Genomic DNA, 24,222 nt, shown 5'->3' with positions numbered 1-24,222 from the left:
CCCTGACCGTGAAGTGTCCCTCGGTGGCTGATGTCGCAGCACGGGCGTGGACCACAGCGGCGGGTGCATCGTGGAAAGTGGGTGGCAGCCTGGGTAATGATGGGGGAAGGAACTGGATGGAAGGGGCGTCTAGTCAACCGGAGGATACACGACTGAGTCCCAGCAACTTTAATAATCGATATTTTTAGGTTTTCTAAAGAGCTCCCAGCCTCCCGCATTTTATACATGAACTTTCCTCCACAATACACAGGGGCCACCGCACTTATACCCCCACCTTTAATTATAGTTCTCTTTTATGAACCAGTTATTAATACATAATAAATTAGAGCGGACGTTTGGTTATGAGGTTTATTGATTAATAAACTCTTCACTCTCTCGCCTCTGTACTCACATGGTGCTTACAAAGAGCTTTAAACAGTTATGCACCATGCAGGGAGCCTATTTATTTATTTGTGTCTTCAATCACACGTAGGTTACGTCTTATGCATGTCCAAGTTAGCAGTGGGGCCAAGAACTCTTTTTTTCTGCAGCCAAATTCTGCCTGAAGTGATTGGCTGAGTGAGTGTTTGTAGCTTCAGCCAGGAAGGTATTTCCTGATTGGTCGCAGCGAGCACTATGAGACCCTGTGGAAGCTCCCTTACAAACGTGGTCATTCAGAAAGCCGTGAACACTGCTTGGTTTTCATCTAGCTTCCATGTGGAGGTCTTTAGGAAGCCGGATCTGCAGTGACTCTGGGTTGCCATGGCTATTTCCATGTCGCCGCTCAATTGTCTCCCCGTTGCACTCATTTTTCTTCTGTTAAGCGGTGAGTTTTATGGCTTTTGCTGTCACTTGTTATTGTTCTTGTTGAGTTATTTTGGTTTCAGTGAAAGCAGAACTATACCCAGCTGTAATGATGTCACACTGCGGCCGTTGGGCTGGTTTTCTTTCAGGTTCTTGTGAAATTACTTCCAAATAGTTGTGTGTTTTTTGGGTGGGGGCTTTCTATGCAGATGGCGATTGCCTTCAAACCGAACCGAACCTCTGTGACGCGACGTGTTCTGGTGAGAATCCATTTTTCTGCTTCTGAGATGCATATTGATGGATGACTACAATGCAATGCTGTACAGTGAAGATTCTCCTGTAGCTGTGTTTATAATTGGTATAATTTCCCATTAATAGGGTTTTTAACCCCTGACTTGCCCTACCAGAGAGGAGTGAGGTATACATACAGGTACAGCACGACAATCAGCACAGCCTTCCAGGGCTCCGGCACTGGCAGGAATGGACTCGCTTTAGACTGCGTGGTTGATATCGAGGTGGTGTCCAAATGTCACCTCATGATGCAGGTTGGTGAAAATGTGATAAAAGTCTTTCTTAACAACACACAAGTGTGCAAAATCTCAAGTTTTTTCCCATCAGATTAGGAATCCACAGATAAAGCGACTTTCCCATCAGAGGGAACACTCTGTGCAGGGATTGAAGAAGTTGAGGTAGGGTTGTATTTTTTTATTCCACTTTAATGTGTTTTCCAAGGGTAAAGTTTTCATTAATGCACGCATACCTGCTACATAGCCATTTCTATACGACCTGCAGCCGTGTAATTCTGGATCGTTTTGGAATTTTTTCGCTGATTCGTCTTATGAATGTGATACTCTGTTCAGATGCTCCTGCTTGTCTGTGCACCCGGGTCTCGGGGGGGGGTGCTCATCTGGTGTTTTTGTTTCCCAGGGAGTCGTTGGAAAGAGCGCGCCTCAAGTTCTCCCTCCAGGGGGGAAAGGTCACGGCTCTCTGTCTCCAGGAGGGGGAGCAGGTGTGGGCCCTCAACATGAAAAGGGCTCTACTGAGCATGTTCCAGACCTCCCGCACGGCTTCCAAACAGGAATTAGTACAGGAGGTGAGGCTTGTTGAGGGCTGTTTTTCCAGGATTGCAAAAACGCCTCACTTTGATTTTGCGGGGCTTTCAGAATAAAGTGTGAAAATGAGGCCAGTGCCAAACGTGCTTAACATAATCTTACTGCTTAGTCACAGCGTGATTAACCGCCTCTGCCTTTCCCCCAGACTGACATTTATGGGACATGCACGAGCAGGTACGTCAGACAAGGACCTGTCCTCCTGAAGAGCAGGGATCTAACAGAGTGCCAACGGGCCAGGCTGGCAAACTTTTGGCCCCATTCTGTGTTAATAACTGAAGATACAGTGAGCTGGCCCCTCGTCCTCCTTTAGAAATGTCGTTCCCTGAATCTTTTTGCTTTTGTGACACCAGTTTTATTTCCTCCTGTATTTAGTCAGTGCAGTCTGAGCTCCACTGTCTCCAGAAGCACGACTCTACACTAATGCAAGAGGTCAACTGTACTGAAGCCGTTTCCATGACAACATGGTCCAAAACTGCGGGAGTGATGAGGACTCAGACGGTGTCCTCTCTGCTGCTGCTCAGAGCCCAACCGGCGACTCCTCCGAGCCAAGGTGAGGAGTAGAATAAACCGTTGGTGATCACTGGATATAGACTAATCCCCGATCCTGTCAACCCTCCCGCAGATCCCGTCGGTGGCGGCGTGCGGACGGACCTGCGGTTTGAGGAGGAGGGGGCTGCGAGGCAGACACAAGACAGAACATCAGCGCTGCAGGACATCAGCCAAACTGTCAGGACACTGTGTAGTCTCACTTCAGACCCAAAGATGGTCCGTTCCAGCACATTCTAGCCGGACCCAGATCCTCAATTCTGACTGTGTAGCAATAAAAACTGTCCGTATGTGTGTATGGGCTGCTCCCAGGTATCACAAGAATTCCTTCAACTGGTGTTCCAGCTCAGAGATTTGAGTCTCCCCCAACTCAGGACACTTTGGGAAGAAGCTTCCTTCAAGTGCCGAAATGACTGGTTGGTATTTTCTGTACTGACCTGTAAATACTGATTATTGAGGCGACTGTCCCCCACAATGCCAGTGTTGACTTAAGTGTTCCAACAGGCAGCCTTTGTTGGATGCATTACCAGCCTGTGGGTCTGAGAGCTGCGTTGTGCTGCTGTCTGACCTTATGAGGAACAAAGAGCTGGAGGAGGGGCAGGCTCAGGCTTTTCTCACCACCATAGCCCTCGTCCCTCGCCCGACCCCACAGATCATCGACTCCATTAACGTAGGATCGTCTTAATCACAAAATTCCTTTTAAAAATCCGCCCGGATCATTCTGTCAAAAATGTGATCCGTCCTTTCGAGCTCATAATGCAATCGAATCTCTTAGGTCTTGCTGGAGGTCCCAGAGGTGCAGTCCAAGGCGCTGTTATCCGGATCATCATTGGTGTATCAGCTGTGCCAAAGGTCGCGGACCTCCTGTGGTGAACTTCCTCAGGTACGGACCTTCATAAACAGGCTCGAGGAGATCCTGAAAGGAGGAACCAAGGGAGAAAACCCCGCAAAGGTCCAAACTGTAGGTGCTCCAACCTGAAGCTAATAACAATGTGCAAATATATGCTAATATGTGCATATTTTGACTCCTGGCAGCTCGTTTATGCCCTTAAATCAGTGGGAAACCTTGGCCTCGCCGCTCCAGTCTTTGTTCCTCTGCTGGAGCACTTCATGCTCAGTCAGTCATCGCTGCTGGAGCTGAGGCTCGCTGCCATCTACGCCCTCAGGCGTTATCCCTGCTCGGTCGACGTAAGTCCAACAGACCCGGCAGTCTCCGTATCACAGAAGCCTCTGTGACACTAATATCAAAGGGGAAGAGGTGAGTGTCAGTCCAGCATCAGTCGCTGACAGCAGTTTCCTTCCCTCAGAGAGCTGTGCTGTTGCAGCTGTATCGCTCCTCCCTGGAGGATCCCGAGGTCAGAATCGCTGCATACCAGCAGCTCATGCGATGCCCCGCTCAGGACGTGTTTGAAGCGGTGAAGATGACTCTGAAGAGCGAGACGTCCAGCCAAGGTGTCGTCAGTTAAAGCTTCTGCATTCATTTGGGCTGCAAACCACAGATATACTGTATGTTAGCAAAAGAGACCACTGTATTGGTCAGTGGAGACTTTGTATTGGTGCCGTGTTGTTCCCAGGAAGCACAGCTTGGGTGTGGTGAGGCTCAGGGGTCCGTTCTTGTGCCACTGTTATCACCCAATTCGCACACATGATATTTTTCTAAGCTAGCTGCAAATACAGACATTTATTTCTCATGATTTGATGAATTACTCTCCTGCTTCTCCAGTGGGCTCATATGTTTGGAGCCACCTGACCAATCTTCTGAGGAGTGAAGACCCCATGAAGCAGACCCTGATTGAGTCCCTGCCTGACGATATTGTCAGTCGAGACTTTGAAGCCGAGTTTCTTAAATACTCCTCCTATGCTGATTACACCGTATCATCGGGTAACAACGCGACACAAACTACCCTTTGATTCTGATCACATAAATAATCGTGTGCATCCACATATTTTGTCTTTTTTCAGGCATGGGCCTTGCAAATGTAGAAACCTCTCTGGTTTTTTCACCTAAGTCCTTCCTACCGAGGTCGGCCACCGCGAACCTGACGGTGTATTTTCACGGCAGAGCTTACAATCTTCTGGAAGTGAGTTCGACATCAACATTTACTTGAAAACACGTTCTTTTTGAGATTGCGTCACAGCACGGTGTCTCCCGGCCAAGGTGGACGTTCACGTGGAAAACGCCGAGCACCTCGTGAAGAACTTTTTCGGTAAAGAGGAGCGCGAGTGTGACACCGAGGCTGCGCAAAGCAAAGAGCCCAGAAGAATGAGGAGAAGAACAGAGGATGCCCACAAAGAAGGAAAGGAGGCATGTTTAAACCGAGCCCGCAGTTTTTTGGACCAGGCCAAGGCCATGGTGAGCTCCCAGAATCACTGCATCTCCCTGAATTGGTGTAAAATATTTGGGCCTCAAACCTATGGAGAATAGCCAATTTAAGGATATTGTATAAAATATAAAGATTGACGTTTTTAGATATCAAAAAGAGGAAGAATGTCGTCTACAGCAGAGACTCTTCTTTGCCTTTTCCAGCTGTTGGGGAGGAGGAGGACGGAGGCCAACAGGCCCAAGTGTTGGATAGGTGTGAAGGTGTTTGGGAATGAGCTCAGCGTGTTGACATGTGAAGACCTCTACAAAGAAATCGATCAGCTGTCGCTCAGCGCTGCGGGTCTCGCTGTCAAGCTGCTAAAGGTATTTCAGCGCGGTTCTGCCTGCCAGTAATCTGGGCCTTTTCAGTCAGCCATCGTTCCTCTTTGTCCTCCAGGGTCACGAGGTTCAGCTGAACCACAGAGCGGCGCTGATGACAGAGGAGCTGGTTTTGCCTTCTCTGTCTGGTCTGCCTGTCAAACTGGGAATCAACATGACCTCCCTTTTTTCACTGCGCCTGAAAGGCAACGTTAACTACAGAGACACGTCTCACTTCTCCCTGACTGGATACGTCAAGCCGAAGTACCTCCGCGCCACCACATCAGATGTTTATACACATCTGCCCACTGAAGGCTAACTGGTGTCTTTCCCTCCCAGCGCTCACGTGGGGCTCTCTGCCTGGATGGGGGTTGATGGTGCTTTGGGCTGTGCTGCTGTGGACTGGGTCTCTGAGCTGAGGAGCTCCACCAGCCTAGACGGCAGTGTTCAGCTGCAGGAGGGGCGGGATCTCAGGGTGACGCTGAACACACCTGAGGACGTGATGGACATCATCTCCATCAGGTAACTCAATTCTGTAGGAGTCACAGACAGTAGGAATGAGCATTTCTGCAGCATGCGAATGATGAAACTAGAGTTGTTGTAATTCTTACTCCAGCTCCAGAGTCTTTCAGCTCAGCGGAGACCACAGGGAGGAGATCCGAGGCCCTAAGACTCGAGTGCAGAAGACCACCTGCACACCAAAAACATGCAAGTCCCCATGCCTTATAAAAACAATAGCTTTTCTCTATCTACAAAGTAAATTGTTGCTTTGTCTTTTTTATTGCAGGGTCTAAGATGGTGGGCTGGCAGCTGTGCTCCAACACCTCTTACCCATTTTCTGCTGGGGATTTCTCACTTCCTCCCCCAGGACCAGTTAGCGTGTCACTGAGGCTGCTGAAGCTGGACAGAGGCCTTCATTACTACGTGTTGGAGGCAGCCTATTCGCTCCTCGCTCAGGTGCTTGGAAATACAAATATGGGCCTGTAATCTTGTCTATGAAGTAAAATAAAATGACAAGTTTATCTCTCCGTTTATGTTTCAGAGAGGCAGCTGGCTGCCCAGAGAGGCCTCCCTCCACGTCCTTTTGGCCACTCCCCAGTCCTCCATTCCCAGGGACATGTCTCTGGATCTAAATTTCAGCCCGAACAGGCTGCTGCTGAGGATTACTCATCCTCTGAAAACCATCCTCATTCAAGGTGCGTCACAAAGGAGCTCCCTCACAAAACCGCCAACTTCTGTTTTAGCTGAAACCTTGCTCTCCTCTCAGGGCAACTTGTGCAGGACCGAAGCGTCATGTCGGGAAAGATGGAGCTGTCGATCGATGGCGTTCACTATTACATCCTGGTATTTACCGACTGTGCTGTGAATCCTCATTTGGATTTCCATATTAAGGAAACAGATCAAAATAATAAAAAGGTTCTTCTCTCCAGGGTCTGGTGGACACTCAGAACCACCCGGCTGAGCAGAGGACGCGCTATCATTTTGAGGCCAAAATGGCCCCTGATGAAAATCCCATGATTCTCTCTGTTAACGTCACTCGCAGCCCGGGCAGGAAGACCAGTTTTGCCGCCACCGTGAAAAACGTGTTCAGTGAAACGGCATCGCTGTCAGGTATCTAACCAACGCAACCCGCAAACACATTTAGTTCATCAACAAACACTTTCTGTGCAGCGTTTGAATTTTCCAGCGGTCCTGGAGCGCAGGCGTGATGGCAGCAGCAAGCAGTACTCGGTGGAGACAGAGCTCCTGCTGCCCGGTATGCTCGGTGCCAGGATGCTGGGACTGATGGAGCAGAGAGGCTCAGTGTGGAACTCTGCATTGAGGCTCAAATATGGCCTCGGAGGTGAGAAAAAAACACGGGAAGCTCATCCAACAGAGGATTTCTAGCTTGATGGCTACATTCTGGCTCATTAACACTAAATGTTTCCAGTCAGCACGTGTGTCCGAGCATCATTGTATTGTTTTGTGAAATTTGTATACAGTATTATATATGACGTGTTATTACGCGATTTATCCACCAGATGGAACCATCACCCTGTTGCAGTTTAGCTTTGCCGTCTCTGAGAATAGGAAATATTCACTTTTAAACCTGAAATAACTCGTGCTTAGAAGTTCTTCTCCACTCCTGTGTGTCTATCTAAACGAGGGCATAAATTAGCCATGGCAACTATTGAGCTCACAGCACTCACAGTTTCCCTTGTAGGTTTCTTATGTTCCACTGTGATGCAGTATATCGCTCCCACGACCTTTGACTCCCCTGCAGGTGATGCTCGGAACCTGCTCCAGGAGTGTTACACCACCCAGAGGGTGAGGAGTGAGAGGGATGCAAACCTGACCAATGTCATGAGAGCAGATCACGAATTCTACTGCTCCAACACCGCTCCTGTCAACCACAAGGTGACCCGAGGCGTCACAGAAATTCTACACAAGCTAGTTCACTCTGTCCTAACCTGTTGCCCCTGGTTACTTTGTGGTTTTCTCCAACTGCCTGCAGATCCACCTGAGGCATGAGGAAAGCCACAGCCACATTAAATCCACCCTGGACGTGAGCTACGGCAAACACTGGGACGAGATCAACAACAAGCGCACGCTTTTTCTCAGCCAGTCCTTCAAAAACCAGTCCACGCAAAACCACACCAGCTACACGCTCGAGGTAAACACTGGCAACTACAGCTCACCGGAATGGCTCAGGAAAGCTTTTTCAAATCTTGCTGCGTTATTCCAGTTCAACCTCCAGGTGCCAGAGAGGAGTTTGAACTACAGGACTCAGCTTCTGCACTCCCACCTCAGGCAGCCAAACTCTGAGAGTAGCACTCACCTCAAAATCAATTACAACGACCTGATGCCGCTGGTGGCTGGAATTCACTGGAAAAGCCCCCACAAACACTCCCCGCAGAAGAAATGGGAAGGTGAACAAAGCAGCGGGATGGGGGGAACCTTCCGGATTGTCGTGAGACACTCAAAACCGGCTAATGTGTCTAATTTCCACAGGTATGTTTAACATGGACTCGCCGTGGCTGCACGTCTACACCGCCCACAAACTCAGCCTGCTCCAGCAGCGCACGTTCAGGCTCACGTCGGAGCTGACAGCCAGCAAGTGGCTGAGTGTCCGTCACCTCCTCCTGGAGGCTTTCCTGGTGGACGGGGACAGGGAGAAGGAGGCCCGTCTGAAGATCTACACGCCAGCCGTTACCTACATCAGGGTGAGGAGGGGAGGGGGGGTGATTGGCCGAACGTTCACACAGCATTACATTCCTTGCTGCAGTTGTGTTTAAAAGGTCATCACGTTGGGGGGTCATCACCTGCTCTCTTCCAGGCGGCAGGGTGGGGCGTCGCGGAGAAGCGAAACGTAAAAGCCTCCGCATCCTTGGTCACGCTGTGGACGCCGCCGCTGAGAGGAAACATCTCTCTGGAGAACTCTAAACTGAGCCACACTCTACACGTGGCCTCCGCCTATGGAAAACACAACCTCAGCCTCTCCGCTGCTCTAAACCACGTGGACAAGGTGAGCGGCGACAGCCCGTCGGTGGGTTCTGGCCCGCCGGTGTGATATGTTTTTGATTTGCTCTGCAATAAATTTGTCAAAGGGTTTGTCAAAGAGGCAAGTGATGCTGAAGATAACCCACGAGAGGCCAAAGAGTCCGACCGCCGAGCTGGAGCTTGAGGGGGCGATCGAGGTGCTGCGGAGGGACGAGAGGATGTATCAGAAATCGGCAACGCTCCAACTCAGGTCTGCGCTAACGCCGATGCATCTCCTCTGTCTGGTAACGATGATCACCGCTCACTTTGGTGCCACACAGACAGCCCTTCCAGACCTTCCCTCACACTCTCCTCCTGCGGGAGACCTTCACCTTGGACCTCCTGAAAGGCCTCTACATCCTGGAGTCCAAGGCCCGTTTCCAGGGCAACAGAGAGATCAGCCACGTGCTCACTCTGGGGTACCGCCCACCGAGCCCTTTCGTGAGTCATCGAAAGCGTCGTGGATAAAACAGAAAGTTGGATTCTTTAACTTCTGTTCAGTGTCGGTGGGTTTTATATTTGCCGGGCTCATATTTAGGTTTGTTCTGCGCTGATTCACCCCTTCGGCTCCGACACGGTGCCTTCGGATTCAGAGATCTGTGTGACTTTCACCAGCAACCAGGTCCAAATATATTCACGGTCTCCAGTCTAGCTAAAACACTCTGCGTTCACACGTTTAACTGTTCTTCCCAGACCAACAAAGAGGTGAGAGGGCGGATACACGTCGGCCAAAAAGAGATGCTCCACGTCTTCGGACGAGTTCTGCTGGACTCCAGGCGCTCGGGTCAGCGTGAGCTCCACGTTAGAGGCAATTTTTCCCACCGGTTCACGGTAAAGTCCTCCCTAACCTCGTGCACGGTGCAGTGGACAGTGTGTGTGACTTGTGGTTGGTTGTTATTACTGTTACAGCTGCAGCTCCCCTCCTTCGCTGCGGTGGAGGCAGATGTGTGCTGGAGCCCCAAAAACAACAGCGACTTTAATTATCAGGCCAAAGGGAAACTGCGAGTCCAGCGCCAGGAATGCCGAGTCGGTGATTCTGCTTTTCTCACCTATTGCTGCTTTATCTGTGCGTTTGTTTCCAAAGTGATTCTCGCCTCTTCTAGATTTCTGTGCAACTCAATGGATCTCCAGGAAAAGTTGGTCTGTATTCCTCCTTGAAACATCCCTTTAAATCCAAAATTCCTAAATTACTGGAGGTGGGTCTTTGATCGTGTCTTCTGAGTATGCTTTATACATTTGGTATTTTTGTTAGCTGTGTTCTTTTGGGCTCTTTAGGTGAAGGCTAACGCGGACGTTTCTGCCGCCGCTGGTCAGGCGAGCAGCTCGGTGCAGGTGAGGGCTGATGGGATGGACAGGGTAAAGCTCGACGCCTCCACGTTCCATTTCCTCCAGAGGGGCAACAGCTCCGCCGGGCTGACAGTGAACATAACCCAGAGCCTGCTGCCCTCCGCCTCTGACCTGCATCTGAACATGGCTGCCAACACGTCCTCAGAAAAGTGTGTATATTTGAGCTCAGAATTTATCAGTTCATTCTCATCCGACGTGCAGTGAAATTCACCTCCTCCCCCGTCGCCCCAGCCTTTCTCTGCATGGCTTCTATCAACACGGAGAGGAAACTCTGCTGGCCCAGGTCCAAGGTTCTCTGAAGAGCAGCCACAGTTTCCAGTTGGCTGTGCGTGGTGACCTGAGGCACTCCTTAGCTGCCTTCCCTCACCTGCCCCCTGCCCTCGGACTGGATGCGGCGCTGAAGCAGTCTGACATGTTCACGGATGGTAACGCTTCGGATCTTTATCGATGAAACCGTGACACGCTTTACCTGGGGAGGGGCCGGAACCCGGGGTGAGTTTTTATGTCTTGACATTGCAGGACAGATCCGAGTCAGAGTGATGGAGGCCCTGTACAGACTGGAGCTGAGGCGTCACGATTATCCGTCAGTCTCCTCGGACGCCAGAAGGAAATCCAACGGGAGCGCCGACTGGCTGTGCCTCTGGTTTGGGTCGGAACATTTGTGTGTGAACGTGAGCAGGAAGGTGGGGAACTGGGGGACGGGCGAGGTCCACACCAGACTGTTTCACTCCTCTCGCCTCCTCAACGCCACAGGTAATCATCGGTCCACGTGCCTCGTGCGCAACGGATCCCTGCGGCGTCTCTCAGTCCATCCGTCTTGGCTGCAGGCGTTCCTGCCGACAACAGCGTGAAACTGCGGTGGGCGCGGGGTGTCAGCCAGCTGTCCGCCCTGGCAGAACTGCTGGCCGGCGGCGAACGCCTGAGAGCCGAGTTTAACGGAGGCAAAGTGGCCCAGGCGAATGCACGATGGGAGTACTGGTTCAAGCTGCGGCATCAAGCCAAAGCCCTGCAGAAAAGAGGGATATCAAACTCCATACAAGCCAGAACACATTGCCAGGTGTGGATTAATCACATGCTTTGGTTTCTGATTGGATAAATATTCCATAAATATGGTGGTTTTGCTGTATTTCTGTGTGCTTCTCCTCACTCTGTTAGCTGGAAACTGAAGGGCTGGAAGCTGGTTTGACACTTTCCATGGAAGACAGCAGAAGGGTTGACGGCCTTTTCATGGTGGGATCAAAAAACGGCACAGCTATGCTGGGAGTGTCACTATGGCAACAGCTGGGGCTGCTCCAGGGAGTCCTTCCCACGTCCGTGCAGGTATGTTTTCCAGAAGTTGTTTCTTCTTCACGGGTTTCATCTGAAAGACAAGTTTGCCAACGTCGGGGTGTGTTTTGACAGCTGAACTGCACAGGGGACGCCGCCGCCGATCGTCTCTCGGCTCAGTGCTACGGGAACCTCGCAGGTCACCCTTTGGAGGTACGAGTGTTTCGCTCCCGCAGGCCGAACAGCAGGCGCTGCTACGGCGCCTCGCTGACTCTCTCTGGCCTCAGTGCCCAAGCTAAAGGCTGTTGCACCTCCAATGGGCAGAGAGAGCTCAGAGTGAACTTTACTCATTCCGCTGTTCCAATGCTGGCACATCTGGGGATACCCAATAAATGGAGTCTCAGGCTCCTGCTCCGGCCCGGGCCTCAGCGGTGGGGCCTCGGAGGCGGGTTGCTCGTGGGCTCTTGGGTAATGGACTTGAATATGGCGCTGAGGCTGGAGATGCCTGGGGTTTATGGCTGGCACGGGCTGCTAGCTTACGGGACTCGCGGCGTATCGCGTAAAGCAGAAATAACAGGCCGACTCAGGCTGGAACGCTGGTGTGACGTCTGGGCAGATGTCGGCGTCACGCTGAATTCAGTCAGTTCAACTCTCTTAGTGTCAGCACGATGTAAAGGCGTCGGGCGGCTGGTGTGGTTGCATTACAGCAGCGACGAGGGGGGAGAACAGCGGAAAACCTCTTTAACCATTCAAGGTCAGAGAGGGGCAAATGGACTTAAGGGGTCGTTGGGGTTAGAAAACGGACTCGACGCCCTTCAGATTCTACTTTCTGCCCTGCTAAAGGGCCAAAAGGCAGACTTTGGCTGCACCCTCCAGCATCACTGGGCCTCCGTAGCCTCCGTCATCCCAAACAGACTGGACCTTCAGGGTTCGGGTCAGCTCAGCGACGCATCCGTTTCTGGCAAGGCTCGGGTCTGTGTCAACACCCGCCTGGCTCAGGTCAACGTCACTGCCGCCTGGCAGCCTTTCGGCAGCTTGAGGGTGGCGCTTCAGCAGAACCTTGCCCCCCCGGGGGCGCCAGAGGAGCTGACCGTTCACCTGGCGACCACAGCCAGCCAAGCTGAGCTGCAGGTGGAGAGTGACGCATGCGACTTGCACATCCTGGCAACTCACCAGAGGACCCGAGCGGACAGGACCACAGCCTGGAACCTTGTAGCCCATCAGCAGTGTGTCTTACTGAAGGTCAGACGGGAAACAAGCATGAGGAAACTTGTTTCCAAGCAGAAGGAAAGCAAAAGAGGCATCTTCATCTTGGAGATAACTTTTGTCTTTCTGTTGATCCTGAGGCTGATTCTGTGTGCTTCCTGTTGTTTTATGACCAATGAAGGAGAATTTGTGATTCTGATTTTCCATTTCTGATTCCTCATAGTCACTGCTGCCCTCACAGACTTCAGCCAACATCTCGGCCGCTCGTTCCGGCTGCTCCACGCGCCTCAGCGCTGTTCTCCAGGCTGAGGGGGAACAGAAAGGAGAACTCAATCTACGCGTGTCCTGTCAGCCAAGCCTCAATCTCGAAGCTTCTGTACAGCACTCCATAGATGCAGTAACGACTCTTGGAATTCCCACCAACGGAGCAATAATCCTGAAGGTTTCAGCGGCACATCTGCCTGCTGCAGAGCTTAGCGTGGAGCTCGGACCTTGTCATTTCAGGGGTATTTGTGGACTATCGAAATCTTCACACAGGGAAGGAGAGACCTCTTTCTATACTGTAAATGTGACAAACTACTGCCCCGCTCTCCAGGTGAGATATATTAATAACAGCTGCCCTCTGGTGTTGTGGTTTTCATAATTATACCTTAGCTTAGCAGTGAGAGCAGCCAGAGCCTCCCATGCTAACAGTTGTCTCCCATATACTGTAGGGGACGATCCTCCCAGTGTCCCTCGCCCTTCATGGTCACCTGTCAGCCATCCCCTCCCACCGTTCCATAACTTGCTCTCTCAGGGTAGACAACCAGGAACTCCTCCTGGAGCTGAGCCAGTCCAGCAGGTCTCCCCACCTCTCTGGGACGCTCACACATTCTCTTCCTGGACTAAGAAGCAGAGGCTTGCCCCAGGTGATCACCATCCAGGCCACTGTTCCTGTAGCTGATGAGCGGGTCGGGACCCTGTTTATTAAAGCCGGGACGTGTTCCATTAGAAGCATTAGGTTCACAGAATCAGATGGGGGGACACAGTGGCTCTGGGCTCTCGAGTCAAAGTGCCCAGTGTTACAGGTAACAACGGCTAAGCATTAGCAATCATGTCAGTATATCTTTCTGTCAATAGTAAGTAGGAAACCACTTCAAAACAGACCCGACACAGGCCATAATCACAATGGTGCTCTGTCCAATCTAGGGTCATCTAAATGGTTCAGTCTCTGTGGACCCAGGTGGAGCCTGGATGACCTCGATAGACTCTGACCTGGAGGGTAAAAAGGTCCTCCTAAGGCTGCATGCACAGGCCAGGCCGGAACTGAGTTTGGAATGTGAGCTCAGTCACAGTCTTCCCACCCTCCAGATCCTTCCCCAGCACAGCAGGGTGAAGCTAACCGCCAGGACTGGGAACCAGCGCTATGAAACAGAGGCCCTGGTTCAGATGGAGGGCTGCATGGTCCGAGGCAGGGGCCTTGTGGAGTCCCAGAGAGGCCTGCGTGGGTCACTGGTGTACCGTAACAACTGCTCCGTGATACAGGTAAAACCAAAAACCCGTTCGCACGGCCATGTTAGCGTTATTTCTGCCTGACGTAGTGATCCTGTCTCTTAGGAGTGGGCCATTCCTGACAGCGTGACCTCCTCCGGGTTCTTGGCTGTCTCTTCCGCTCTCGCTGAATCCCAAGTCTCCGTGGCGATAGATGATACTGAAATGCAGACATCAGTGGTTCTGAGGAGAAACAAGGTGTGGAAAATGACTACAGCCATCTAGTTTTGCTGAAGAATCGCCCAATATTCGCCGTTCGCTCAGCCTATCTGCTGGTGTTTTAGGAAATAAACGAAGCCTGGTTCAACGTGAGCCACTCTGTCCCTCTCCTGAGGAAGGTGGGTCTCCCTGCTCAGGCTGGAATAAGAGTGAATTCAGCAAATCACGGCAACGGCTCCTTCTCCTACCTGTTCAACGGCACCGCAGGGAGCCAGAAGGTGGGAGGCAGATCGAAAACCTTCAATACCGGCGCGACCGGGGTTCATTTTCTGATGGTTCTGCAGATATATAAGGAAATCTCAGTGACAAAGATTCCTGAAACCTTCAGGCTGAAGAGCCGGTTTAAACACACAGTGAACTACCTGAAGAAAATGGGAATCCCTGCAAACAACAGCATTCAGGTGTGAGGTTTGACTTCAATGAAGGAGCCGCGTGGTCCCACCGCCGCTTACGTTTAGCTGTGTGCGCAGGTAGAGCTGGGTTCTGCCGAGGGAAAGGCCTTGACCTTGCAGTCAGAGTTTGGAGGTCAACAGGCGGGAGTGAGACTGGAGCTAACATGTCTCCAGGTCAACAAGGAGATGAGAGGAACCATGTGGCACAGCTGGCCTTGGCTACGCCACAGAGGACTTCCACACAGCGCCGAGGTGACCCCATAACTCGAGGTTTCCTTTACATCATCTCGGTTTATGTGTAAATTATTATTAAATTATTACAACCCCCTCTCTTGTCAAAGGTCACGTGCGCAGTGCAGGGGATGTTAGCTCAGTTTCAGTCCCAGGCTCAGGTCGCTGTAGATGGACGCAGTCTGCTCGTCTCTGGCTTGAATGTTAGCGCGCCCGATGGGCGACTTTCGCTTCTGCTCTCCGTCTCGCCTTCTAATCAGACACAGCCCAGTCTGGCGACCACCTGGGTCGCTCAAATCAAAGGTCCGTTCATTGTAAATATTACATTTTTAATCCCTTATTTACCTTTAATCCTCAATACTTTGGCATTTCAAATAAAAAGAAAAAATCAACACAAGAACATGTTCTATACATGTCTTAAAAATGTGTCTTTAGGTTTAATTTATTGAGCGTTTTGACTCCTTCTATGTGCAATCTTGAGACCTACCAGCAGGGGTCTCCCTTGACTTCTTTGCAGGTCCTCTCAGGAGCGCATCTGCAGATGTTCACTGTCACGCCTGGAGAGTCCGGATGATGGGAGATATCCAGGGTTGGGGTGCATATGGGGGATCCAAGGAGGCCAGACTCACATTTAAACACACCCTACATTCGCACGCTAGCCCTGCTTTACAAGTGACCCGAAACACACTCAGAAAGTCTCCCTTGAGGATGTTCCTGTGCATTAACATCTGTGTGCTGATGTAGGTGGAGGCCTGGGGACGACTGACTGACACCCAGCTGAGGTGCTCTGTCGCCGTGAACCCTGAACTCAGCACCTCACTGGCGTTCATCCTCCAGGGGAACCATCTTCCCACCAGGTAGGCCAGCCACACGCCGCCTCACGACCAGACCACGACTTTTTAAATCAGCGTGTTTTAAACCCCATCTGGCCTTTTCCCCACAGCAAAGACCTGATGGTGAAGATGGCCCAGAACATTCCCGCCGTGCTGCTCTACCTGCCGACCCAGCTCAGCGTCTCCTCGCAGGTGTGTTCCCGACCTCCAAAGAGAGTTCCCACGAGTTCGTTTGTACCCACTGTCGTTCCTCTCCAGCTGAACCAGTCCCGGTCGGCCGTGGCAGCTTTAGTGGAGGTGTTGTCGGGGAGGAAGAGGAAACTGTGGGCTCAGGGGGAACTGGCGGCGCTAGACGGTGGATACAGACAGGCTGTAGAATTCAGACACTCATTTCCACAGGTATTTATGAGAAGCAACATCTGTTCATTTGATATTACATGAAACACTTTAGATATGCTTTATTTATACGCAGTAATAAATCACTGCCCTGCTCAGTTAGGGTTAGATTTAATATCACTCTGAATGCCTCCAGATGGACGGGCAGACCCTACCTGTTACAGATTTATTACATACTTATGTCTTGTTATGACCATTACGGTCTTGTAAACCTTGAATGAACATACAAACTAGAGCCGTGTTGCTGCCTGTGCTCTGCAGGTGAAGGTCGTCCCCAGGACTGTGGCGGTCAGGACGGTGTATGACGCGGGGAACTGGAGCTACCACGTTCAACACGGAGCGGCGTGGGGCAATCAGAAGTTCAGTTTGTCTGGTCTCTACTCGGCGCCGCCAATGCTGGACATGGGGAATCAGACCCTACGGGGTAAACCCGCAAAACCACCCATCTCTGTCACAACTTCACTTTTTTTGGAGTATAGATCTCTGACATAACCCTGTTTATTACTTCAGTGCAGATAAGTTCACTTCCCCGTCGGACCAGTGTGGAAGTACTGCTGGAAAGGTCTTTATGGGGCCGACTGGACAGCGTTTCACTGGGCTGGATGAGGCACGGCCAGCAGGAGCAGGTCTTAATATATCAAACCTATGGCTAAACTGTCCCTTCAGACGTTTTATTAGCATTGTTGTGAAGCTTGATTTAACCTCACCACAAGGTCAAAGCACTCAGCTGGTGGAGTCAAAGGGAGGAGATGAACGAGACCAAGCTGGAGCTGAGGCAGCCTTTCACCTCCACCCTCAGCCAGTTGTCTCTTCACACACTGTCACAGCGGCCACAGAGGGCCCACTTCAGCAGCCAGCAGGTAAACTGCAGCAATCATTTTATTATCCTTTCAAAAACCCATGGGCAAATATCGTTATGCATTCTTATGGTCCATGTACATCCATGGATCGATCTATATAGCATTATTAACATCTGTCTTGCTAGAATTTTTTTTTATGTTTTACACTGTACATGCAGACCCATCTGTCATGGAAAAACACGGTCCTCGTCAACGTGTCCGTAACCCTGAACAAACAGTGGCAGAACAGCTCCAGCAGGGGGCAGGCTTGCGCTCTGTTCTCAATGCCACAGGTTGGTGGAGTTTAATTTTTAATCTAACAGCTGTGCATCTGTAAAACCATAATTCACGGCATTTTAAAAGTATTTTGGTGTATTATTGACACATGAATACAATTGTTATCCTAAATACTTGTCCTCTTGTGTCAGATGGAAGTGTCGTCTCTTAAAGGTTGTGTGTCGGTCAGTCAGGAGGGAAACTCATACACACAAAATTCAGAGCTGCGATGGAACCACAAGAGTATCAAGCAAGGCTTAAAGTACCAGGTATTCACCTCTGGGACTCCCTATGTTGTTGTTGTTGTTGGCGTTTGGAGCAAAATGCTGACTGATGCCTGTTGTTTCCAGAGGGCTGAACAGGAAATGCACAACCTTCAGTTCTCTGTGGGCTTGGAAAAGGTGTCGCCTGCACCCTGTCCCTCACACTCTCTCCTGGTGAAGATCCAGACCAACCTCAGAGACCGCCTGGAGCACGCGGCACTTTTGGGAATTTGCCCTCCGCATCCTGTGAGCACATTCATTTTTAAAATGACCCTCATGGCCCCATACTAGCGTAGCATAGCATAGCATAGAAAGGGTACTGCTGCTGGAAATAGAGAGGAAGCATGGCCCTGAGGCTCCACACCTGACTGAACCGTCAGCTGGTCCAAGTTTAGATAAAGGATATTATACAGAGCCAACAATCACTGGACTGTAGATGTACAGTTCAAAGGATCCCGAGTAATAAATTTCCAATTGTTGTCATCGTTTGAACTGTGCTGCTAGCATACCTTCATGTACCAGATCTACGCATCGTGACCATGTTGAAGGTCATCCTTGGGTCTGTGTTTGCGAGGGCCCATCGTGGATCCTCCGTTTGCATTTTGGCTCCGGCTTAGTAGCAAAATTTATGTTATAGCTTATGTACAGAAACGGGCCTTGGTTGTCAAGATCCACAGATGTCGTCCATGACTATCAGTGTTTGGGAAAGACTATTTAGGCTTTTTCATGTTCTGTTCTGGATTTATAATGGCAGGCAGACCTGTAAAGAATTTTTCTTCCTTTTTTTGAAAAAATTTACCAGGTTGTAGATGCATTTTTTTAAAACAATGGTTTGTTATTCAGACCTCGGGTTAATGCACGGAACATTCACGCTGAGCTTTCTTTTTCCCCAAAAATGGTTGAATTTTCCCTCCCTGAAATTCGCAGCGCCTCAACCAAAATTGGCAGAGACGCTGGGGTAATGCTGTAGCATTATAGAGGAATTACACAGCGGATTTATAAGTGCTATTTTTAGTAAAATGGTTCTTTGATCCTTTGAGTCCAGGCCTCCTCTGAATACCTCAAATGCAGAGTGGATTTGCCACTTGCTGTAAATCGTAACCATGTGTGAAGCAGTAAGATGATTTATGGCACCTCGAATTGCCACATGACATGCTGCTAGTAAGCGAGGTTGCGAGTTCAAGACCCAAAATGAAGAATGGCAGTCAGGCACACTGCTGAGTGAATTAGAAATATGACTTTGGGGCTTGGAGATAACTGGATCCTCCTGTATTCCTCATTTGTCTTGCTTTCATCAGCCTCCCACCGACTGGCTGCTAACGTCAGCCACATGCGCTTTAGTTTGTAGCTGGGGCGTCCGACCGTTCAAGCGTTCTCAGATTTACACGATGTCCCCGTCCTTTTTCCCACGGCTCATCGTCTCCCTCATCTGCGCGTGTGTTTCAGGCTTTGTTGTGGTCGGGATCACACAGAATGAACTCTGGCGAGGAGGTGTTTTACTCCCAGACTCGCCTGTCCACGCCAGGACGTCCCCGGCTGTCCAGTTTTATCCTGGTCCTGACCGACTCGGCTACACCCCGCGGCTCCAACGTGTCTCTGTTCTCGGAGGTAAACCAACAACCATTGCCGACTGATGTCACACAAACCGATGATGGTAAAATCAGTCGCAGTACGACTTCATTAATAAGTTAAAAGACATTTCTGGCAAACACATTCCGAGCTTGAGATCTTTGTTATTGCTCACAAATCACAGACTAGACGGGTGTTAAAGGTCCAGTGTGTGAGATTTGGTGGCCGCTAGTGGTGAGAATGCAGACTGCATCAACAGGACCGGCCTGGCCCAGTTCGAGTTGGAAAATATACTTCGAACTGAATGAAAGCAGAGCGGTTCAAGTTTGGGATGTTTCCTGCTAAACAACCCCATGTTTTGGAAAGTGCCCCTACATTTGTTCTGTATTAGCTGGCCTGTGATTGGAGGTCTTTTTTTATAGAATTGTTTATGGAGGTCAAACATCAGTGTGTCCATTAATACTGTTAAAAGAAATGACCACTGACCTCCAGAATTGAATCCCTCACACACACAAGTGGGTTTTGGGGTCACGGTGGCGCCGAACCTTGTCTAATAAAACGTCAGTTGAATAGAAAACCCAAGAAATAAAGGGATTAGAGCTCAGCCAGCAGGCTCCAGGAAGGGCCGCCGCACTTTCCTCCAGAACATCTTTCTCCTCCCAGTGGCTCCCAGCGGGTTTTTACGGACCCATTCAAGACCTTTTTCTGATTATTCATTATTTTCTGATTACCCGTGGGCTCAATGGCTCATTTTTGTAGCTTTTGGTCTTTTTCAGCAGGATCCAGGGGAAAGTACAGGACAGGTGCGTATGAATATGACCGGCTGTGAGTTCGGATCACCTGAAATTCCCAAACGTATCCAGATTGGGATCTGGACGACTGCAGCCGCTGCTGCTGCCAAATCAAGCCTCAACGCATCTGTAATTAAGGGCGTTTAGGTCCTAAAGGTCAGAATGCACAGCTCCAGGGCTACGATCAGCGTTCTGAGGGTCAGAGATCTGAAACATCCCTTTAAACAATGTGTTTTTGCAGCAGATTTGGGGTCTTGGAAAGATCTGCGCGCGGAATGTTTTCTTTTTACTGCCGCTCTTATATCATCACCAGCCGAGCGCCTCAGAGTTCCATTATGTTTGAAACTGGGGGTCTGTTGAGTGTCTCGCGCGCCTCAACGAACTCACGTGTAAATAACATTTTGCAGGAAGAATTGTATTTTTTTTTCTTTGATTAAACGATCCAGTTTCAAAGCTGGTGAGTAGTAAATAACCGAGAAGGTCCTCACAAGTATACAATTGCAAACACAGGTGCTTGTAACACTCTTAAGTCTAGGATGGGCAACTGGAGTGTGGAGGTGGGGGCCAGCGCCGTGTCCTGGCCTCGGGGCTCTGGACTCCTGCTGCACGCCAGTCTGGACCACAGAGAGAGGATCTGGATGAACGGGACGCTGGAGGGACGATGTCTCCGCTCCACGGCGGGTTACGGGAACGGTAAAGAACCGCCACGTGCATCGGCACCACAAACATCGCCGATGCTAAAGCACGGGTATGATGTCCAGGTCTAGGTCTGGATGATGACCTCACCGTGGTGGCGTGCACGGCAGCAAACGGCAGTGTGACGCTGGAGGTGCAGGAACGAGTCGGCGGCGGTTTGCCCAAAGCGGTGGGCGGTTTGTCCCTGGGATCAGCCGATCAGAGGCTCACGCTCAGAGCGAAGGCCTGCCTGGACGGTCTCGCTGCTATAGAGGTCGTTGGGGTCATTTCAAACACATCTGAATATCGACCGGCGCTCAACTTCTAAACGCTGTTCTCACAGGCGCGGATTCACCAGTTCAGCTCACAGGCTGGGAACAAGCTGCTGCACAGACTCCGAACCCTCCAGGACGTCCTCCTTGAACTCAGGCAGCAGGTAGAAACCGCTTCCCCCCCGTCCAAAACCCAAAACAAGTCCCTTCTCCGACCTCTGCTCCTCCCACCGCCTCCTCTCCAGCCGCTCGACAGCCGTTTGCTGGAGGCTCTGACCTCGGCGCCCCTGCGTGTCGCCCAGCGTCTGGAGGGCTTCCTGGGGCGCCAGGGCGGCGGCCTGGTCCTGCCCTGGCAGAACGCTCCCCTGCATCGCCTCGTAACCGAAACCCTTCCGCGCTTCCTCGACCTGCTGCAACGCACGTCTCTGCTGGGGCAACAGGAACTGCGTAGTGAGTCCAAATCCGTCTACTCTTGTTCTTTCCTGCTTCGCTTCAAAGACGACGGTCTGGACTTAATCCGATTATATACATCAAATTTGTTGCACAGAAAAAAAGCTCCTCACCTCCAAGTGATCCGTGTCTGAATCTAATATTACACTTGGAATTTCAAACCTCGTTATGCAAAACGTGTTGTGAAAAAGCGCCGTAATGGAATTGAGAACGCTGGTCTCGTCCTGTCCTCAGAGCCCTTGGCCACTCTGGCGGGTGTCTACCAGGACGTGAGGGGCCAGAAGCCGGAGGAGCTGTGGAGGGACGCCGTTTCCATGTGGACGCGCTGGCTGCTGGAGGTCATACCCGATCTACTGGGGAACGCCCAGCTGAGGCCGCTGGCCCGGGCCAGCATCAGCGCCTTCGGCGGCGCCTTGGATGCGGTATGACATTAGGAACGCGTGAACGCTCCCGCTGAGCGGGTAGCGGGTTTTCTGAGTGTCCCGGTCTCTTTGCGTTTATATTTCAACGTGCGCATCGATGTGTGATCCAGACAGGTCAGCGGACGTACCAGTGGCTGGAGAACAGACTGGCTCTGGCCCTGTTGGGGGTCCGGAAAAGACTGGCTTCTGTCTACAAGCTCTCCCCCAGGTTCTGGCCTGCAATAAAACTCTCTCCACCCTCCGTGAAATCCAATAAAAAGTTCAGAGAAGGGGCAACAGTGCGGTTTGACACATTCCCAACCGATCTGAGGGATTTTTATGGAAATTCTGTTGTCCAAACGAGCCGATGAATGGAGTGAAAACGTCTCTGACTTGGTTTTTCAGCGAGTGCTCTGTGGTCCTATCGGTCCCGCTCCCGGCCCTCCCCTGGTCCGATGGCTCCCAGGCTGGACTTATGGAGGTCCTTCTGGAGGAGTGGCTCCTGAGGCCCCTGCAGGCCCTGGCCGCCGTCCGCCCCGTGGCCGAATTCTACCGCCTCAAAAGGAAGATGGTGGACAGCCCATTCAGGCGTGAGACTGTCGTCTTTTTTTCTCCTCGCGCTGTGTTTCTGGGGAGGGTTTCATTCAGAGTTCGTCTCTCTCCGACAGACCAGGCGCTTCTGGTGGCCGATCAGTTCGCCGTCACCTTTGACGGTCACCTCCGTGAGCTCCCGGGCTCCTGCCCCCTCCTGCTCGCCCAGGACGTCAGCGCCGAGCCGTCGTTCACGCTGCTGCTCAACGCCGACTCCCACAGCTTCCTTTTAATAGGACTGAACGACGACACCGTCAGCGTTCAGAAAAACGGACAGGTGCTCCTTCCGGTTCCGGCAGATTTCCATTAGGCGTCGGCTGAACGTAAACAAAGCGTTTGTCTCCCAGGTGAGGGTCAACTGCAACAGCACCGTGTCACACACCTTTCACGGCAGCAGAGGCCTGGCTGTCCGAGTCAGGGCCAACGTCATGCAGCTGTCCAATCAGAATGGAGTGTCGGTGTCATGTGACCTGCTGCGTCTGGTGTGCAGCTTCACTCTAGACGGTTGGTTACATGGTAGGTGTTACATAGAAATTGCTTTAGATTTAAGAAATCTTGACTTTATACAGTTGATTTATAACTTACATGTGTTGTTTTTGCGTGTGAGACAGTTTTTCCGTACAAATGTGCAGCTTGACGGACACGTGATGTTTTTAATCTGCACAGGCAGGTCTGCCGGCCTGTTTGGGACCAACGATAACGAAGCTGGGAACGAATCCCCGCTGCCCGATGGTTCACAAGCGGAAAATCAGGACCGTTTTTGGCACAGCTGGGTGGCAGGAGGGGTAAATACTCCATAAAATCGGTCCAAATGACTGCTATTTTGTTCCGGCATTAAAGTCTCCACCTCCTACCTGCTGCTTTTATTGCTTCTGCAGGAGGGAGCCAGTTGTACGAAAGTGGCGAAGCAGCTCCCCAAAGCAGCCGCAACCCCCGTCAGCTGCAGCTTTCTGTTTTCTTCTCCAGATTCCCCGCTGAGTTCCTGTTTCCGAGTGGTGAGCAATAAAGCACCCTTTGCTTTGCCCCATCGACAGTGTGAGTTTGAATCCGGTAGACAATCTTCACCTCCCCGGGCTTCTCCAGGCCCAGATACGATATCTGTTATCGTGCTGAGAAACCCGCAACAGATCAAGGCGGCTTTAAAAAAATCAAAAAACAGAAGTGTCCAACTGGAACGTCTTAGCTGTGGAAGACACTTTGTATTTTTAGTACAACTGACAAAAGCTGCAGTATTATTTGTCAGAAGTTACATGGAAGGCTTTGTGTTGTCAGGTGGATCCGGGCCAGTTCTTGTCAGCGTGTGGGCCGAGCCCCTCCAAAACCCCCTGCAGATTAGCACATGCTTTTGTTCATCTCTGCCAAGAGAACTACGTACCGCTGGAGCTCCCCGCCAAGTGCTGTAAGTTAGAGCGTGTAAATAAAGCAGAGGTGTCACGCGAGTATCCTGATGAGGCGGCAGTTATGGTTTTGCTTTTCCTTTGGTTTCAGTGAGACTCTGAGGACGCGGCGACGGCGAGCACTGGGTGGCCTCCAGGCCTGTTAGCTGCTAAAAGCAAATGTACACTTTTATACCACTTTCTCTTTGTACTTTATCACTTCAGTAGACTTTGGTGCTGTATGATAAATTGCTAGCAATGTTGTGATGGAAATGGGGGTGGGGGGGTGAGCGTTCAGAGACATCAGACACTGAGGAGACACCTTTGGATCGCAGCGTTTGGGAGACGCAACGACACGATCCACTTCGTCATCCCGCAGGACGTAAACACAGGCGGTTGTTGACGCTCGGTCATTATCCGCCGTCCACTGGCAGCGGGAGCACGACTCTGTCCCGTCGATTACGTAATCAGCCGCTGGCGTCCTGGACAAAAGCAGCACTTGTGAATTTCCCATGAAATTTCCCACGATCTTCCACATCCTATCCCGGGTGGGCGGAGTGCAACTGTGCAGGAATGAAACCGTCTCAGATGCAAATAGTTTGGTCCAGCTTAAAGATTTGTTATTATGAGTAAAAAACACAATATAAATATCCTGAAAA

The 24,222-nt window shown here is 51.0% G+C and overlaps 1 protein-coding gene across 5 annotated transcripts; it reads left to right on the top strand.

The window, feature by feature from the left end:
* The first annotated feature begins 624 nt into the window (after nt 1–624).
* Nucleotides 625–24,222, top strand: LOC105418156 (uncharacterized). Of its 5 annotated transcripts, none has more exons than XM_029831460.1 (74): nt 628–805; nt 993–1,043; nt 1,162–1,328; nt 1,402–1,472; nt 1,711–1,876; nt 2,041–2,178; nt 2,268–2,445; nt 2,518–2,660; nt 2,754–2,857; nt 2,946–3,111; nt 3,217–3,324; nt 3,477–3,629; nt 3,749–3,893; nt 4,165–4,323; nt 4,404–4,522; nt 4,600–4,794; nt 4,969–5,127; nt 5,201–5,385; nt 5,461–5,643; nt 5,738–5,829; nt 5,909–6,078; nt 6,164–6,317; nt 6,389–6,465; nt 6,552–6,732; nt 6,809–6,964; nt 7,385–7,518; nt 7,616–7,774; nt 7,847–8,030; nt 8,113–8,324; nt 8,438–8,626; nt 8,709–8,851; nt 8,922–9,081; nt 9,179–9,262; nt 9,334–9,471; nt 9,550–9,666; nt 9,744–9,836; nt 9,916–10,136; nt 10,219–10,412; nt 10,507–10,740; nt 10,815–11,044; nt 11,143–11,307; nt 11,389–11,466; nt 12,683–13,054; nt 13,173–13,526; nt 13,648–13,983; nt 14,056–14,187; nt 14,274–14,426; nt 14,493–14,609; nt 14,679–14,852; nt 14,942–15,134; nt 15,349–15,503; nt 15,576–15,688; nt 15,775–15,856; nt 15,923–16,063; nt 16,322–16,484; nt 16,571–16,686; nt 16,774–16,920; nt 17,079–17,192; nt 17,328–17,444; nt 17,526–17,684; nt 18,885–19,046; nt 20,329–20,491; nt 20,560–20,747; nt 20,817–20,909; nt 20,991–21,195; nt 21,430–21,617; nt 21,728–21,825; nt 22,002–22,186; nt 22,265–22,464; nt 22,535–22,703; nt 22,854–22,972; nt 23,066–23,182; nt 23,460–23,586; nt 23,676–24,222. In XM_029831460.1, the coding sequence occupies exons 1-74, from the start codon at nt 742–744 to the stop codon at nt 23,684–23,686; spliced, it is 11,382 nt and encodes a 3,793-aa protein (XP_029687320.1). In that variant the 5' UTR covers nt 628–741; the 3' UTR covers nt 23,687–24,222. The 5 variants fall into 5 exon arrangements, with proteins under 5 accessions (XP_029687323.1, XP_011614955.2, XP_029687321.1 ...); XM_029831459.1 differs by having other exon boundaries at nt 3,217–3,402; XM_029831461.1 differs by lacking the exons at nt 22,535–22,703; nt 22,854–22,972; nt 23,066–23,182; nt 23,460–23,586; nt 23,676–24,222 and having other exon boundaries at nt 627–805; nt 3,217–3,402; nt 22,270–22,439.

Source organism: Takifugu rubripes, chromosome 22 (assembly GCF_901000725.2).
Source record: "Takifugu rubripes chromosome 22, fTakRub1.2, whole genome shotgun sequence".
NCBI classification, from domain to species: Eukaryota; Metazoa; Chordata; class Actinopteri; order Tetraodontiformes; family Tetraodontidae; genus Takifugu; species Takifugu rubripes.
Note: the sequence above shows the minus strand (reverse complement) of the source record. Positions and strands in the feature narration are given on the sequence as shown.

Excerpts from the sequence above, each read along its gene's own strand:
- LOC105418156 (XM_029831459.1), top strand. The coding sequence starts at position 742 with ATGGCTATTTCCATGTCGCCGCTCAATTGTCTCCCCGTTGCACTCATT. Across the intron at positions 1,044-1,161 it reads CTGTGACGCGACGTGTTCTG|GGTTTTTAACCCCTGACTTG; the intron begins GTGAGAATCCAT and ends TCCCATTAATAG. Across the intron at positions 21,618-21,727 it reads TCGGCGGCGCCTTGGATGCG|ACAGGTCAGCGGACGTACCA; the intron begins GTATGACATTAG and ends TGTGTGATCCAG.